The sequence below is a fragment of the Zonotrichia leucophrys genome, chromosome 1 (assembly GCF_028769735.1).
Source record: "Zonotrichia leucophrys gambelii isolate GWCS_2022_RI chromosome 1, RI_Zleu_2.0, whole genome shotgun sequence".
In the NCBI taxonomy this organism is placed as follows: Eukaryota; Metazoa; Chordata; class Aves; order Passeriformes; family Passerellidae; genus Zonotrichia; species Zonotrichia leucophrys.
In genome coordinates, this window is record NC_088169.1 from 68509532 (window position 1) to 68526184 (window position 16653).

The 16653-nt window shown below is 39.8% G+C and overlaps 2 protein-coding genes across 6 annotated transcripts in view; one reads left to right on the forward strand and one right to left on the reverse strand.

Moving 5' to 3' along the window:
* The first annotated feature begins 1437 nt into the window (after positions 1-1437).
* ZAR1L (zygote arrest 1 like) lies at positions 1438-3568 on the forward strand. The gene is made up of 4 exons (XM_064716498.1): positions 1438-2141; positions 2549-2641; positions 2784-2858; positions 3244-3568. The coding sequence occupies exons 1-4, from the start codon at positions 1545-1547 to the stop codon at positions 3385-3387; spliced, it is 909 nt and encodes a 302-aa protein (XP_064572568.1). The 5' UTR covers positions 1438-1544; the 3' UTR covers positions 3388-3568.
* Positions 3569-4227: 659 nt separating this feature from the next.
* The window catches only part of FRY (FRY microtubule binding protein), a 223099-nt gene continuing 210673 nt past the window's right edge, over positions 4228-16653 (reverse strand). For 4 of the 5 annotated variants that reach the window (XM_064716468.1, XM_064716459.1, XM_064716441.1 and 1 more), the window contains 5 exons: positions 16340-16423; positions 11562-11579; positions 7884-7994; positions 6237-6430; positions 4228-5693 (listed from right to left, as the gene is read on the reverse strand). In XM_064716468.1, the coding sequence (XP_064572538.1) occupies positions 5435-5693; positions 6237-6430; positions 7884-7994; positions 11562-11579; positions 16340-16423 (666 nt within the window). In that variant the 3' untranslated portion in view covers positions 4228-5434. The remainder of the gene's footprint in view (positions 5694-6236; positions 6431-7883; positions 7995-11561; positions 11580-16339; positions 16424-16653) is intronic. The other variant, XM_064716449.1, reaches the window with a different exon arrangement.

A 16653-nucleotide genomic window follows, 5' to 3' on the forward strand; every position in this document is an offset into this window, starting at 1 on the left:
GCACATGAGATGGTTGTTGACATTCCAATAAAGAGAATGTTACTATCCTCCACATACATGTCCATTCCCGCTTTGTCTCTACATTAAATTCTTGGCTTTGGTGATGGAACAACTTCAAGATGTGTGGAACACTCTCTCCACCACCAACTTTGAGTTTACAATCTTCATTTTAGTGGGATGTTCATCTATTCCTGTGCCATAAAGGGGTTTCTTGCTACCTCTCCACAGCAGTCCTTATGTTGCAGTTTTATCACATCACCTACTTAGTCATCCGCCACTTTCATCAGTTTCTTGTCCTACAATAATTTTCCATATACCTTGTCCTTTGAAGGAACTTTAACTTCTAACCTTGTAGTGTTCTGGGAAGCTTCAGTAACTTTCTTCCCAAAGCGTTTTAGAGGAACTCCAACTGCTGATTTAAATGATGGCATGTAGTTTCCAATTTGATTTCTATCCCCATTCCTAAAGCACCTTAAAAACTTCCTTTTTTTGCAGCTACACTGCAATCATTAAGTTTTAACTTGGCTATATCAATACCCTATTTTTGCTTTGATACCGACAGTGCTTTGAAAACCCAAGCAACATGTGGAGTCTTGAGACATTTTTCTTTTAATTACGATGAATATGTTTCCTGAATCTTAATCTCTTTGTGCCCTGTAAAAATGCTGTTTCTTACTCATTTATCTCAGACCCTTGAAAGTGTCAGATACACTGTGAAGGTTTAAAGACATCATCCCTATCAGGTCTTCTCTAGTGTCTCTCTTGATGGCCCAGTGAATTTTATAAAGCAACACATTTATAAAGATGGTAAGGAGTCATACAAAGAAAGGATTTCACATCACTGCAGTTCCAGGGATTTAAGGGTTACATACACAGTAATGATTTAATTACATTATTCTAACTGTATTGCCTTAAAATTAAACTAAAGTGATGTAATTATGGAAGAAGGAAGAAGATTAGACTAATATGCACATGCTTTTATTACTTGCTTGTATTATTAACACATTTCATATACAGATATTAAGCCACTGCTTTCCCTTACTTCAGTTTGTATACAGGATTATATTCCATCTTTTCCTAAAGCGGTTCAGTTGATAGAAAAAGTTCCAGGTAGATAATCCCCAAGTAACAGAAGAATGGGGATACTCTGACTTTTTAATACTAGTCAAGACTTCTTTTCAGAGATGTAATTGCCTAAATTCTTTGCCCAGCTCTCTGGGGAACACCCAGTTTATCAGGACTTTGTTAGTTCCCCAAACTCCTTTTTTTCCCCATCTTTTAGGACCACGAGTAGAAGGAACTGTGAGCAAGCAGGCTTCTCCTCGCTGTGCAGGCCGTGGTTTTCCCAGCTGTGGCTGAATGACATCTCTCCATCATTAGAGTCTGGCAGAGAAGGAAGGCAGGCCGGCCTTCCCTGGCCATCAGCCCCCCTCCCTCCCTCAGCTGCCGCCACTTTCCCCATCAATTAGCAACCATCAGCTCCCCAGGTCAGATAAAAGCAGGGCAGGGACACAGGCAGGGCTAACCCTTCAGGGGCGATAACCATGGACAGCTTCGTCCGTTCTCCCATCGGCCCCTACCAGAACCGGAGGAGCAGCCCCGCTCCCGGCCGCGGCTGGGACACTGCGGCCAGGCAGCCCAGCTGGAAGCAGAGCAAGAGCAGCAGCATCAGCCCCTTCCTCGGCGGCCCTTTCTCGCCGCTGCCCCCCGACTACCTGGAAAGCTACCGGCGGGCACAGCTCCAGGCGCTGCTGTCGCACGTGGGCCCCGCGCTGGCGCCGCGGCCTCGCCGGGCCAGCACGAAGGAGGTGGCGGTGCAGGTGAGCCTGCGGGCCGACGTGGCCGTGCAGTGCTCGCTGGGGCCGCGCACGCTGCCGGCCGCCCGCGCCTTCAGCCCCGCCGGCCTGCGCGCCCCGGGCCGCCTCGCCCTCTACTCACCCGCGCCCGACCGCCGCCTCTTCGCGCCGCCCGACGCCGCGCCGCTCCCGGAGAAGGCAGCGCCGGCAAAGGAGACCCCGACGGTGGACGGCGGCGAGGAGCAGCAGGAGGGCCCGGCGGGGGCCGCGCTGCCGCCGCGCCAGGAGCCGGTGGGGACGCGGCAGGAGGAGACCGCGGCTCCGAGGCAGAGAGCTGCCTTCCAGGTGCGCCGGGGTGGGGCGGGGGGCGAACCTGGAGCAGGGAGGCTCGAAATCCCCTCATGAGCAGCGCGGTGGGCCCTGTCCTGCCCCGGGCTGGCTCTGTCTCACCTAGAGCAGAAGAGCCCCCCGCCTGTGAAAACCCACAAGTGTAGATCAAAGCATGGCAGAGTGGTTTGGGTTGGAAGGGAGCTTTAAGGTCATCCAGTTGCAACCTCCCTTCCATGGGCGGGGATGCCACCCACTAGATTCTGTTGCTCAGAGCCCCATTCAGTACAGCTTCAAATATTTCCTATATGGCTTCCGGGGCAATATTTTTCAGTGTCTCACCATCCTTGGGGAGTAGTATTGAGGGAGCTGGGCTGGGTGCTCTCGGGCTGCTGGAACTCTGTCAGTGAACTCTGTTTCTGCAGTTCTTGGAGCAGAAGTATGGCTATTTCCACTGCAAAGACTGCAAGACCAGATGGGAGAGTGCTTACGTGTGGTGCATTTCTGGAAGCAACAAGGTAGTTAACAAGTAATCTCTTCTGAGACTTGTAAGAATGGCATAAAATCTCTGACAAATTAGATGTTTTGATACAAACTTGAGTACCTGTATACAACACCTTGAATAAGTCTCTCTACTAACAGAACTTGCATTTTTTTCAGGTGTACTTCAAGCAGCTCTGTCGCAAATGCCAAAAAGGCTTCAATCCCTATCGAGTGGAAACAATCCAGTGCCAGGTAAGTTAACTGTACTCCATTAAGACGGTCAGATGTTATATATGCTAATTCTATTAAGTTTGATATTGACTTTATCTGGAAGAAAACTTGACTTCATCAAATTACTAGGAAATGTTATTTAGGAAATGGGTATTGGGGTAGGCCCCCTCCTCATGGATGGCTTATCCAGACAGTTTTCATATAGCATTATGGCTTGCTACATTTATGGTGTTTCTAAGTGAGAAAGCTTTTACACCTTAAATCCACAGGGTTTTTACAAGAGTTTTTAAGTTCTTAAGTATATCAGCCCCAATGTGTTGCTGTTATTAAGGTAAACTAAATGTTAGTCTAACATGAAGTGCATCCTCTCTGATCTACTACTACTAACATGTCTTTGTTTCTTAAGATCTGCTCCAAGACTCGTTGCTCTTGCCCTCAGAGGAAGAGACATATTGATCTCAAGAAACCTCATCGCCAAGAGCTCTGTGGCCGCTGCAAAGGCAAAAGGCTGTCCTGTGATAGCACTTACAGCTTCAAATATGTTGTCTGATCCAAGTGCCCTCTTCTGTTTTGTGCTTTGCACTTTGTCTTTTGTAATGTTTTGACTTAAGGCTTTTGACCTGGCATTGGATAATGGATGAAGACTTCAGTATTATTGTAAAATATAATAATTTAAAGTATGTAATTTCACTGAATATATGCTGTAAATAAAGTTCAAAAAATCTGCACTAGTTTGATATCCCTTAGTTTCAGCCTCCTTGGTTGAAAGAGGAAAGTATATCTGTAAGGAAGCAACCCATTTGATTTCCTAAAGATAGTAGACTTTGTTTTGAAGCCTTCAGGGAATGGTAAGATTCAGGCTACACTAGCAAGTTTTTCCTTCAGTCACTCAAACTGAACTAGGGTGGAAGATGCAAATGTTCTGGAGCACAAAGTCTGGTGTAAATGCAAATGTGTCTTCCCCTTGCCTCTGTCAAATGTATATGTAAAAACCACAGCTGCTGGGTAATCAAAGACTATCTGCCAGAACAGGACTATGGCTGTAAAGGAGGTGGGGAAAGGGTGTAAGCTGCCTATGTTCAAAATGAGGAGGGGAAAAAAACCTTTTGATGGCCGTATCTGTGCCAGTGTAAAAAGCACTCTTTAGGGTAGAAGGAAGTTCAGAGGCTTTCATAGTCAGCAGAAGACCAATGAAACTGTTTTTGCTGTTGTAGTCTTCCGCGCTGAGTTGTGAGGATTTTTTGTCAGGCTGTAGTTACATTTCTCACTCTTTTTTATGAATGGTTTCAGCATAAACCAGGAGCTGGGTATTTTTTGGGGGCTGCTAATCATGGATACCATGTACAACAGTACTAATTCAGACAAGAACACAATTTTCACAACAAGCACGTACCGTGTTGTGACTATATGCAACTTTTATACTTTAGTTAAATGGATGTACTGATCCAAATTTCAAAGTTACTTCACAAAAACAGTTAAGTGTATTTACAGTGTGAATAAGTTACATAGTTGTCAGAATAAAAGTGTCTCAGATGTGCAACAGATTTACATGCATACATTTAACACTGGACAGCAGTTAAATGTAAGAAAAAACCCATATAGTCATGACTTTGTATATATACATTACAAATAAAATAAGACCTCTCTTTGAAGAAACTTAACATGAGAACTTGCATTTCACGTTAATATTTTTACTTTTTATACTCAAAATTTATATTAAATAAAAATATGCATGCTTAACAGTTCAGAAGATTTGACTCTGTGATGGGACTTTCTCCTACAAAATGGCAAGTTAAATTAGGTCAACCATCCTTTAATAGTATAAATATATTCATAAAAGCAAACCTCTAGTAAAAAGCAGCCAAGGTCCTTAAAAAAAAAAAAAGAAAATCTATCAAGACCTTTCATGATCCTTGGGGGGGCCTAAGAACAGACCTCTACACTATGATCCAGTACCTTCAGAGACAGTAGCCAAGTAACATTAGGAAATGTACTTCATAGCAGCTCATTGTTTTAAGATACAGTAATCATATTCAAATTACAGTGTACATTAAATTATAGTCTGTTTACAGTTTGTTTCATATACACAGGCTCTCAGCTTTTGACCAACAAGTTTGTGAGATTCCGTGGCCAGCTTCATTCTGCCCATCTTTCACTCAACTAAATAAGAAAAAAAAAAAAAAGGAAAAAATGTACAAGGTTTGTTTTTTAACAAAAAATACTATTTTGTGAAGGAAACATTGCACTTTTGCCAACCAAAAATTAATTTGCTATAAAGGAAGTATTGTTCAGTGTAGTAGGCTTTGGTATGCAATGGAAGTCACTTCTTCAGTAGTGAGTTGCAGTTGCTCAGTGAAATGCTAACTGGTTTTTGTGCAACACAGAACAAAGGATGTTGTCCCAGGTGCTCTATGCTACCTCTGTCCTTACAGTATTGCTATGTGTTTGAAGTTCAGCCCATCGCTTTTTAGAGGAAATCCTAAATGTAACAAGAGTGAGTACAGTTTGACCAAACCTTTGTAAGGCTGAGAAGACATCGAGCCACCTCACTCCCACAGGACAGCACTCCCAGCTTGAAAGGGGGCCCAAGGGTCCTGTCAGAGACTTGTGCCGGAAACGCTGGAGTCTGGGAGAAAAGTGTTGATGACCCGGTAGCTCTGAGCCCTGCGGATCATGTCGCGGATCTCGATGTTCAGCTCCATTAACTTGGTGCAGATTTCAGTCAGGCTCTGGTTGGAGCCCACCAGTGCATAGGTGCCTGTCTGACCCAGGGTTTGGTGGCGGAAGTAAATATTCAGTAGTGTCTGGACTTCATCATCAGAGGTGCTTCCAAAGATATCATTGGGCCACAAAATCCTGCAATGGAACAGGAAAAGAGCAGGCATTTCATTATGGGTTTATTAGCAGAGAGAGGAGCTATGTGACAGAGATCTCTAAAAGAAGAATGAACTTGCACGTGCTTATAAGCCTAAAGCAACTCACTGTTGTACACCACTCATATGTTACTTGTATTCTGGTATCAGGCACTGAGTACACATAAAAGTGCAATTTCCATTATCTAAAAAAATGGTTAAGAAAACTCATTCAAATAGATGTCAGTGAAACTGAGCTGAATGTTAGCTCATACCAATGACATGCACCTGTAAGGAATTAACTCAATACAGACTCTTAAGAGCCTCACAGGACTTTTGATCTACAGAATGTAATTAAACATCTTAATTATTGCAAGCATTTGTTTGATAGTTACTTGTGGCACACCTCTCCAAAAGCCAGTATCAATACCCCCATGTTCCTTGTTGAAACAGTAATTAATGATGCTGATCCTGGGCATTTCATTTCGTTAGGAAGATAATGGATGCATACTTTTCTAAAAACATGAAAACATGTAGCAAAACTTGCCTGCATTCTCTTATTTGTCTGACGGCTTTAACAAGTTCATTGTTTTTCAAACACTCCAGCATGGACTGAATAGCTGCTTCAGTAGAGTTGAATGTGGGCTCAGATTCTGTTGTCAGAGGCTCAGCTGCAATTGCAGCAGTAGCATCCTTCAGATTTTTCTTCAGCTCACTCAGTTCTCTTGACATATTTAACAGCTGTTCCAAGGAGAAAAAGGAGAGATGGCTGTTTTCATTCTCCATAAGCCCCACATGGAGTAGCTACTTCAAGTTTGTCCTTACTACTACATTGGATGTACACATTATGAAAAGGACCCCAATTTAATACAAGGACATTTCTTGATCTCTGTACAATATAGAGAAAAAGTAAACTACAGTTTGTTTTTTTTTTACCTTTGTGCATCCTTTAACATTATGCTGTAGTTTTGGCTTGCTAAAATGCAGGAGCATATCTAAACAAGCTTTTATTTTTCACCCTTGCTACTTTTTTCACATCATAGTGGAAGAACTGAAGAAAGCATGTACTTCTCCTAGCAAGGTGTTGATATTTATTTACAGAACACATGCAGCATCTGACATGATTAACAGATGGACAAGAAATGTATAGCCCTTTCTCAGGTTGAAAAGTTAAAATGGCATAAGATTCATAAATACTTAGTTAGTTAATAATTTCCAAGGATCTACTTTTTCATGCACTTACATGCTAAAAATAATCACTGTCACATGAACTGACAATGGAATTTCCTTCAAGTGATAGCTTGTGGATCCAGCAAAATATGCAAATGTCATAGTGAAATAGCTATTCTTTGTACAATTGTTACCCAGTTCCATGGGCTGCATTATTTATAACAATTTAACAAAGTCTTAACTGTGAAATACACTTACAGAAATCAATTATAAGGAATACAAAATATTTTACAACTTATTTTTAAAACTTACTATACTGCTCTAGCAGTTGTAGATGCCTATTGTCCTGTCTTAAAAGTGAACAGCCTAGTCACAATGTAAGCCAGCCTTCACAACTTACAACATATCCTTAAGATATAATAAATATTCAAACTCATTTTACTCCGACAGCATAACTGATAAAACAATTTCTGTTTATAGGCCACATATAAACTACTGGAATATGTTATAAAATACATATAATCACTTAAAATTTTATTTTACAAAGCAGAGTACAACAACTTCTCCTACTCAATAGTTTAAAATATATACATTTTTCTCCTTACCAGGAGAAAAATACACATGGAATGGTAAGTTAAATGATAATAATTCAGCTTAAAGTGATCACCTCAAAGATATTTCAAAGTATTACATATTTTAAGCAACTGCTGAAAATAAGCCTTATTAACAGTACTGTTCTTGTGAATTTTTTTTAAAGTAAAATTCATAGATATATCTAAAAACAAAAAGATGTTTGGGTCAAAAGTGAGAGTGTGCATGTCAAAATATTTAAAGAAAAAGGTTTGTTAACATTACAGAATTAAAAAACCAGGACATTAAGGTATTTAGTTGATTATGTATGCCTGCATATTTATAGTCAGTGTGAAATAGTGGGATTCTTGTTGTTAAGTCCAGAGAAAGGAAAAATAAGAACATGAAAATAAAGGGGAATTTTCAGTATAGGACTTTGTAGTTTGTTACATACCTCTGGCATGGAACTCACTTCGTGCACTTGTCCAATAAGTTTACAGTAGGACTGAAAAAGCAACAGCAGCTGGAAGTGCAGTTTATATAATCTCTGACAGAGTTCCAATTGCTAAGGAAAGATTTGTAGGAGAAGAAATAATTAATGAATATTAGTGAGTTTAGATAATTTTTGATAACTAACAAAACACAGTGAGATAGTTTGTTCTCAAAAACATTATTTTACTGAAGTATGATCATATACTATTTCAGAAAATAAGTAATGATTTTTCTTCTGCAGCTAAGTCGTATATGACATTGAAAATAAAATTATGACAGCTAGGTCTCATGTAGCACATGTCAGCATCAGACTCAAAATATTCTGTTTGAGCAGCCTCAAAATATTCTGTTTTGGTTAGCTTTACTGTCTCCAGTTTGCAGCCGGAAAGCAGAAACAGAATACAGGGGAAGTGACTTCCCTGCATAGAACATTCAACTCCTGAATTTCAGATAAAGTCATAGATCTCTTCTAAGGGATGGATATCTAAGTCAGAAGCCATGAAACAGTCCAAGATGGTCAAAGCTCCTGCCTGCTCCTCTGAGGAGAGAGAAACAGAGGTGATAAATTCATCTAGGAATGAGAAGGAGGAAATGCCAGCCCTGGAAGTTGAAACACTTTTCATGGATTTTCCACCATCTTAAAGAAACTATACAACAGATGGATGGAGTTTAAGGTGTAGGAGGGTATTTGGCTTCTATGAAGTATTGTCCCAGATTAAGTAGATACTGCTCTATGAATATTCACTTGTTTCTTCCAGTGTAAAGTGCAGCATGACATAAAAGATGCCAGACACATTGAAATCATGGGTGATGGGTACGGCTGCCAGAGAGGTCAAGTTAATATGCTTATAGTTCCTGGTATTCTTGTGTCTAACAGGAGGGCAATCTTGTAGTTCCACAGCTGGATCATGGTGAAAAAGGGAGGAACATTTAATATTCAGCTGGTTATATAAAAAGTGAAAATCCTGCAAGTACAAGTGCTGACCTTGTACTGACCCTTTGGCAGGAAAGCCTGACAGACTTCCAACTGTATTCATTTGCCTACGGTAACAGACACCGTGACCAAGGGTGGGCTCAGTGATGTTTCCATCTGTTTGGAGGAACCTAAGCAGAGTTTCATGCCAAAATTGGCAGAAAAGAAGAAGCTGTTCATGTTTGCTTCTTTAAAGCACTTCATACATGCTTAGTTACCAGCACATGCTGCAGCTCTTTGCTGAATTTAGGACTGTGCAAATGTCAGCACAAACACTAATAAAAAGTACTTTAAGTACATTATAAATGTTAATTTGACTGAAGTGTTTTATTTACATATGGTTCAACATTTAAGTGCCACATTTTTTAATAATAAGCTAAAATTAGAACCACAGTTTAGTGTTGTAGTTCCCCAGATTTCTGTACCAGCCTCACAAGCCTGAGGAGCGAAGGTCAAAAGCAAATTTCATCTTTTTTTCATCAGGGTGAGGTGAACACCAACTATCCATCAGAACAAACAGCCAAGGGCACTGCCAATATGAGGCAGAGTTAGTCTCCTTCTAAAGAGGGTTTGTGGGAGGATAGTGCCAAGCCAGAAGGTGTCAGCCTAGCAGGGTTTGTCCTGCCAATGGCCAGGCACATGGGGCTGCTCACACTTCAGCACCAGGAGAGCAGCAGAGCTCAGCACTGTAAATTTGCCTGGTCTGAGCTCTGTGCCATTCTAGATCTGGTATCTGTGTCATTATGTTTAATGTCTATTACTGGAGGGCAGCACTGGAGTGCTCCTGTCCCAAATGGAAAGGAGGAATTTCAGCAAGGAGGAGGCCTTCAGCAAGTTTGCAGATGACACAGAAGGATGGGATGCTATCCAGGGAGACATGGACTTGAGAAGTGGGCCCATGAGAACCTAATGAGGTTCAACAAGCCCAAGTGCAAGGGGCTGCACCTGTGCTGGGGCAATGCCAGACATGAGGACAGACTGGGAGAGGAACTCATTGAGAGCAGCCCTGTGGAGTTCTCCTGGATGAAGAGCTGAACATGAGCTAGCAGTGTGTGCTCAGAGCCCAGATGGCAAACCACATCCTGGGCAGCATCAGGAGCACCTCTCCTGTGAAGACAGGATGAGAGGGTTTAGCCTGGAGAAGAGAAGGCTTCCAGTACTGAGAGGGGCATATAAAAAACAGGGAGAGCAACTTTTTAAAAGGCAGATCATGGTAGGACAAGGGGCAATAGCTTTAAATAAAAAGAGGAGAGATTTAGATTAGATGTTAGGAAGAATTTCTTTATATGAAGGGTAGGGAGGCACTGGAACAGGTTTTCTAGAGAAGTTGTGGATGCCCTACCCTTGTAAGTGTTCAAGACCAGGCTGAAGGAAGTTGTCAGCAACCTGGCCTAGTGAAAGCTGTCCCTGCCTATGGCAGGGGGATTGGAACTATATGATCTTTAAGGTGTTTTCCAACTCAAACCATTCTATGATCCCACCAGACTGGATATGACAGCAAAGACCCACAAATGCAGAAAGAAGGCTCTGCAGATCTGTGGTAAGGAGCAGATGTGCTAGGGCAGAACTGACTTGTGGGCAGGGACAAAGCCTATCAGAACAGAGAGGCAGGGCATGAGGAACACTGCCAATGAAATAAACCTGCCCAGGGGCTGTTCTCTGTAAGAACAGAGGCTGTAACCAAGGGCACAGAGCACTGCCAAATCTGCCATCGTGTGGCTAACCATTCCCTTCCCAAAATAAAGACAGATTGTTTAGATACAGCCTCCTGGAGATGGCTTTGGCTTCTGTCTTCTCTCAAAGCATGCTCAGGCCTGTCAGGGGCTGGCTGGTGGCCTCCCAGGGAAGGTGCTGAGTGCTCACCCGAGCAAGTGCCAGCCCAGGGACACTCGCTTCCTCCCTGGTCCTGTCCAGCTCCCAAGCAGGGACGCAGCCTGAGGTTCCCCAGCAGGGATCAAATTCACTCTATTCAAATTTTGGAGACCTAGCAACACTACATAGCAGTTACATACACATATAGTTGGAGCTGTCAGGGAGTTAATAATTAATTGAAAACAAACATAGCATCATTAAAAAAAATATCTCATGATAGCTTTTAACACTGGATTTTTTTAGTCCTTGAAGAACAATAATTCAGTTTCACCCTTGTGGCTGCTAACCTGAATGGAAAAAAACTAAGGTCAAACTAATGGTTCTAGCTTGACTCAGTATTTAGTTACTGTATCAAGAAACCCAATTTTTGTTCTTCCTAAGTATTAGAAACCAATAGTGGTGAAACTGTTCATCAACACATACACAAAAGCCATTTGAAATGTAACTTCCAACTATAAATTGTAGTTTTTCACTAAGAAAAATGGATAATTATTAATTTTAAAATAACAAAAAATGTTTCCTGACCCAGCATATTACATCCATTAAAAAGCTTGATTTGTAAAAATGTCTGTAAATGACCATTTGAAACAGCATATGAAAGTGTCAAAATTTTGGCACAGTATTTTTTTATTTCACAACACGTTAGTAAATTATTTTAGTCACCGCATTTAGAACCATGTCTTGTATAGGAAAATTATAACAAAAAAGAAAACATGCTTAGAAGTAAAACAGTAGACTTGGGGTGTATTAGTCCATCCACAGATGGACAAAAAATATCAAAGAACTTCAACTTACTGCAAGAGATTCCATTTGCTACACAGCAAGCATGGCACAGGAGAAAAGGAAAGGAAAGAAAGTATAGTGTCAGTGTAATGCATGCAATAGGAAGCACAGCCCATCTGTAATAGCATAACTTATCAGCAGTATTAGCAATGCTTGCCTCAACCTGATAATTGGTTGGAATATCACATTCAACATGCACAGCATTCTTAATAAAACCAAGCTTTAATTCTAATGATAAATTCCAGTCTAAATATCCTCAGTTAGAGCTTCAGATTTATTAGTTTAGATTTATCCTACCTAGCAGCTCAAGAACTTACAAAATAGTGTTAGAAAACTCTTAAATAATACTTTTAGTTACATTTGTCTTTTTCTTATTAAGAAAAGCTCATATTACAAAGTACTAAAAAAATTAGGAATGATTTTCAAGTGATGAATAAAACTGAACTTTGCTATTTCTATATATTTTCTTGTTTAAAAATACTTCTATTTTTTTACAAATAGATCTAATGAAATTGGCAGGATAAGTTTTATGGCTGCTGGGCTTATTACTTGGCACATTACAATGGAAATGTTTTGCATATAACTTTCAAGTTATGACTATCACAAAGAAAAAAAATGTGTGGAAAATGCCAATTTTGTTTAACTACATGGCAATGCCACAAGTTGAGCCTTGTATCCCTTCCTCTCACCACTAATGATTCACTGGTTTATAATTCTGAAGCTATTAAAATGTCAGTGCAAGTCCTGTTCCAATAATAATAAAAATTCTAATTGACTTACATTAGCATTTCAAAGATTAGGGGACTAAGTGCTCTCTTTGAAACAGAAGTGTTCCTCTTTTCTTTGCTAAGAACATTTGCACTCTGTGTTCACTTAATGCACCTTTTCTTATTTTACAAATATTACAATCTCATTACATTTTTCATGAAGAGAGTCATCATGTAAATGCTGAAAGTTACAAACACAACCACATCTGCCCAGTTACAGCTTGATGTCAGTGCATATGCACACAGTGTTAATAAGCATATGGAATTCTTATTAAAATTATTTACCTTGCCATCAATACAAAGGCAGAAATACAGAAATGTGAAATAATATTAACTTTGAGGAGCCTAACAGAGCATTTCAGTTTTCTTGACAGTGGCCTTACAATTAAGATATGTATATGAAAGTGTTGCTCCAAACCCTGCACTGCTTTTCTATAAAACCATGACAAATTAAGCTTTAAGATCTTGTGATGTTTAATTTTTTTTTTCTTTAACACTACTTGAAGAGTTTCTTCTTGTATTTAGTATTCTTCAAATAAAAAACCTTTATAGCTTGGCTTCCATGCAGTTCACATAAATTAAGCTTTATAAAGCTAAATTCAAGATAAGAAGAAGACAAGAGCAGACAGATCACTGTGTTCCAGTAAACTCACAGGTGTGCTGGCTTGTGTTTTTTCAAATCTTGTTGTCTCTCTTAAACTACTCTGAAGTTTAGCATGCCACCAAGTTTCACTTAGACTTTCAAAAATACTGGAATCCATATATAATTTCTAATTTGCCATGGAATTTACTTTAAAGAAGGGGGGAAGAGGGAGGCGGAAGCAGCAAATAAGTGAATTCCATGGTCTTTTTTGCCAGAAAACACTGTCTCCTCTGTACTGCTTCCAAAACTAGAGCAAGCCAAAAAAAAGGGGTGAGGAAGGGGTTTCACATTACATGAAAAACTTCCTTCTTCACTGGAAGAAAATATACTGGATACTGGATTTCTCTGAGCTACTGATGCTCAGCTCCATATTGCTCTCCAATATCATGATTGTAACTTCCTCCCTCTTTCACCATAAAATGAAAGATTCCTTGGAAGTTGAAAAGAGATTATTTACTGGCTTAAGTGATATTTCTTTTTTTCTGCAGCACCAAGTGGAACAATCATAGCCTTCACATTTTCAATTTCTTGTTTAATTCTTAGAGTAAGGGAAGTGTTTTAGATTAGTGGATAGACACTACACAATCAGTGGTTTTGGCAGCTGAAAATACCAAATGTTTAGAGTACTTGCATCATTTGCCCAATTTTTAAAGCAGCCAGTAAATGTAGCATCTAAGAAGGACACAGTGGCATGTGCAGTTATCTTTTGTCTATAAATTGCCTCCTATGTCATTGAGACTCTGTTGCTCAAAGTAGCATCAAAGCTTACAAATCACACACATCCATTAATGTAATTTGTTGCAATGATAAGGCAGGGGACAGACATTCTGGCACATGAAGTTTTTCCCCAATTTCAGAAAAGTTGCTAGCTCTAGCAGCTGACCTAGACAATTTCTATTTCAAGCCTCTTTAATGTCAGAAGAAGCAATTTTTGCCTTTGCCCATTTTCAGTAATAGTAACAATAGTTAACAAATTATGTGCAATTATTTTGAAATAAGATCTGATTAGAGAAACTGTGCCAAATTAGTTACCAGCATCAAGAGGCATTTGTGACACAAGTATTTGTAACAAGGCTGAATTTGGTCTCACATCTGTCTCATCTGTAAAGGGGTTTGTTTTCTCCTCAAGATTTTTACCAGGTAAGGAGTCCTAAGAATCTAAGATCTCTGCCTTTTGTACAGCAAGCTGTTGCTTTTTCCTCCTTACCATTAATTGTGAACCTTTTCCAGGAGTAGCCTGGTTTTGGGCTTGGCTAAACAATTTTTTTTTTGACAGAAATTTTCAGTAGGATTTCAGGCCCTAGACTAAACCTCAATGAGTTTGAGTCTGGGCAGGTTCCCTTGTGACTACCACTATAAGACAGACTTTCCCCCCTACAATTATTAGATTCTTTAGCCCTTCATGTTGAGGGAGAAGTGGAGAGGAAAGATAAGAAAACAAATACTTGCCAGTCTAGGAGTAATTTTTCCTTGTCCCTTCCTAATTGCATTTCCTCAGTTTCCCTGGCCTTTTCCTCCCATTACACTTTCACTGAATAAACAGATTGTTCCTCTGGGAAAAGCTGCTTCAATTGAGGTGAATGAGTAGGGGAAGAAAAGAAATATGCCTGTTCATCTTGTCAACTTCCAAGGTGTAATGCATTTTGGCCTGAATGAATAATGCTGGGGAGAAACCAGGGACTATAAGAAACCTTCTTTTCAGTCTGTCTGATAGGGAGTATAAATGTCAACCCTGGCTTCACAAAACATACATTTAATTCCAAAACAGAGAACACCTAGTTAGAAAAACCCGCACAGGTCTAACATGGTATCTACTGACTTTTAGATGTGTTTAGGCCAGCAGATATGAGTTCAGGTTATTCCTTCTCCTTAGCATTATTTCTTCACTTTTTCAAAAAAGAAACAATGCAGTTGATCAGCAAGATGTGTCATTCTCCATCCCATTCTATGCATTTCCAAAAGAGAGATGAAGAGGATAAATTAAGCTGTCTACAGCAAGGTATGTAACACCACAGTCTGAAGTCACTGTTCAGGGTGTCTGTACATCAGAGGGAACGGAATGCCCACACACATCTCAGTATGTGTTACAGGTGTCTTTTTTTGACTTCAGGATAGCTCCTTGCAGACCATCACAATTACAGAAGAGACAATATCTCATTTAAATGCACTGGAAAGCAACTAACTTTTGCGTGTTCCAGTGCTAGGTGGGGGAAGATTAAACAATTTTCCCACCGCCTGTGATTGCAGCCAGAGCATTTAGTTGAAAATCAGATTTGCTAATAAGGTCAAGGAAGCCAAAATGCAGGGGTGGCAAGGATTTGGGATTCTTGAAAAATGACATAAAAACAAAAATCAAGGGAGTTCAAAGACAAGAAGACAAATACACAGAGATTGGAAAGAGAGGTTAAGATAAAGATAGAAGAAAATAAAGTGACTTGGAGGAGAAGACAGACAAACTGAAACCAACTTAAGATTAAAACAAGGTATGTTAAAAAATGGTTACAACAGGCTGTGTTCTGAATATGTAACAATTATCTTTTATAAATGAAAATACATGGGAAGAGGAACATCACTTTTTTTTTCTATATGCTGTTTGCTTGCTTCCCAATTTTGGCTAATTCTGTCCAGTCCCCTCTTCTTCCCATCCCTCCACTGTCCTTCTTCCAAAAGGAAACAGCCCAATAAAACAACACTCCTTAGCTCATTATATATCACCAAGATATCATCTGTTTCCTATACTTAGTATATCAAATAACAGTATTAACTGCTGATGGTATTGATATCTGAAAATACAATTCCTTAACTGGAATAAAGAAACATAAACAACAAATCAATATATATGTACATTGGGTTTGAAATTTTTGTTAAAAATTGATAAAGAGATATATTTCCTTAGCTCTAAATACTTATCTGCAGCACAAATAATTTTGCTGGCCATTTTACAGTCATTGTTTTGTAACTACTGATCTAAGTGTATTTCAACCAGGCAATTTTTGCTGTTGGGCAGAAGGAGAATGTAACAGATGAAGATAAAATGGGAGTAACATGGAAGGAGAGTACAGCAGGAATGATTTTCAGAGACACTGTGGAAAACTGCTGCTGCAATGTCTTTCTAAAAGGGAGAGCACAGGGTTAGGGTCAGCTCTGCTTCCTTGTCTAGAGTAGGGCAGCAGAAGTACCTCCTGTGAATACTTCCCATTTCTTGTGGCCAGGACTGAGGCAACAACAATAGCTTCAAGCCTAAAGTGTGAAAACTGGATCATGCCCAAGCCCAGCAGAGAATCAAGGAGGAAGTAGAGCAGACTCTTGTGGGTTTAAGAACAAGGCATATCACACATATTTCACTGTATGGGAGAGAAATAATACTGGCCATTCATTACCTTCTCTTCAGAGTCCCCTGGCTGGCAAGTAATAACTCCATCTCGTGAGCCTCCAGCAAATGTTGCTTTGCAGTTTGCAAGCCACTATTTTCAGAAAGAAATGAAAGAAAATATCAATAAGATCTATGGTTTGATTCAAAGAAAGACAAGCTGTATTTTAGTTTCACAGCACATCATGTAAATAAGAATTTGCAATTGAATTTTTTATTACCACAGACGATGACAATTTGCTTTGACTGTAATTTAAAAAGTGTAGTCTTGATTTCTACTAATATTTCAATGGCATGAACAAAGAAAATTATTAATGAATAGAT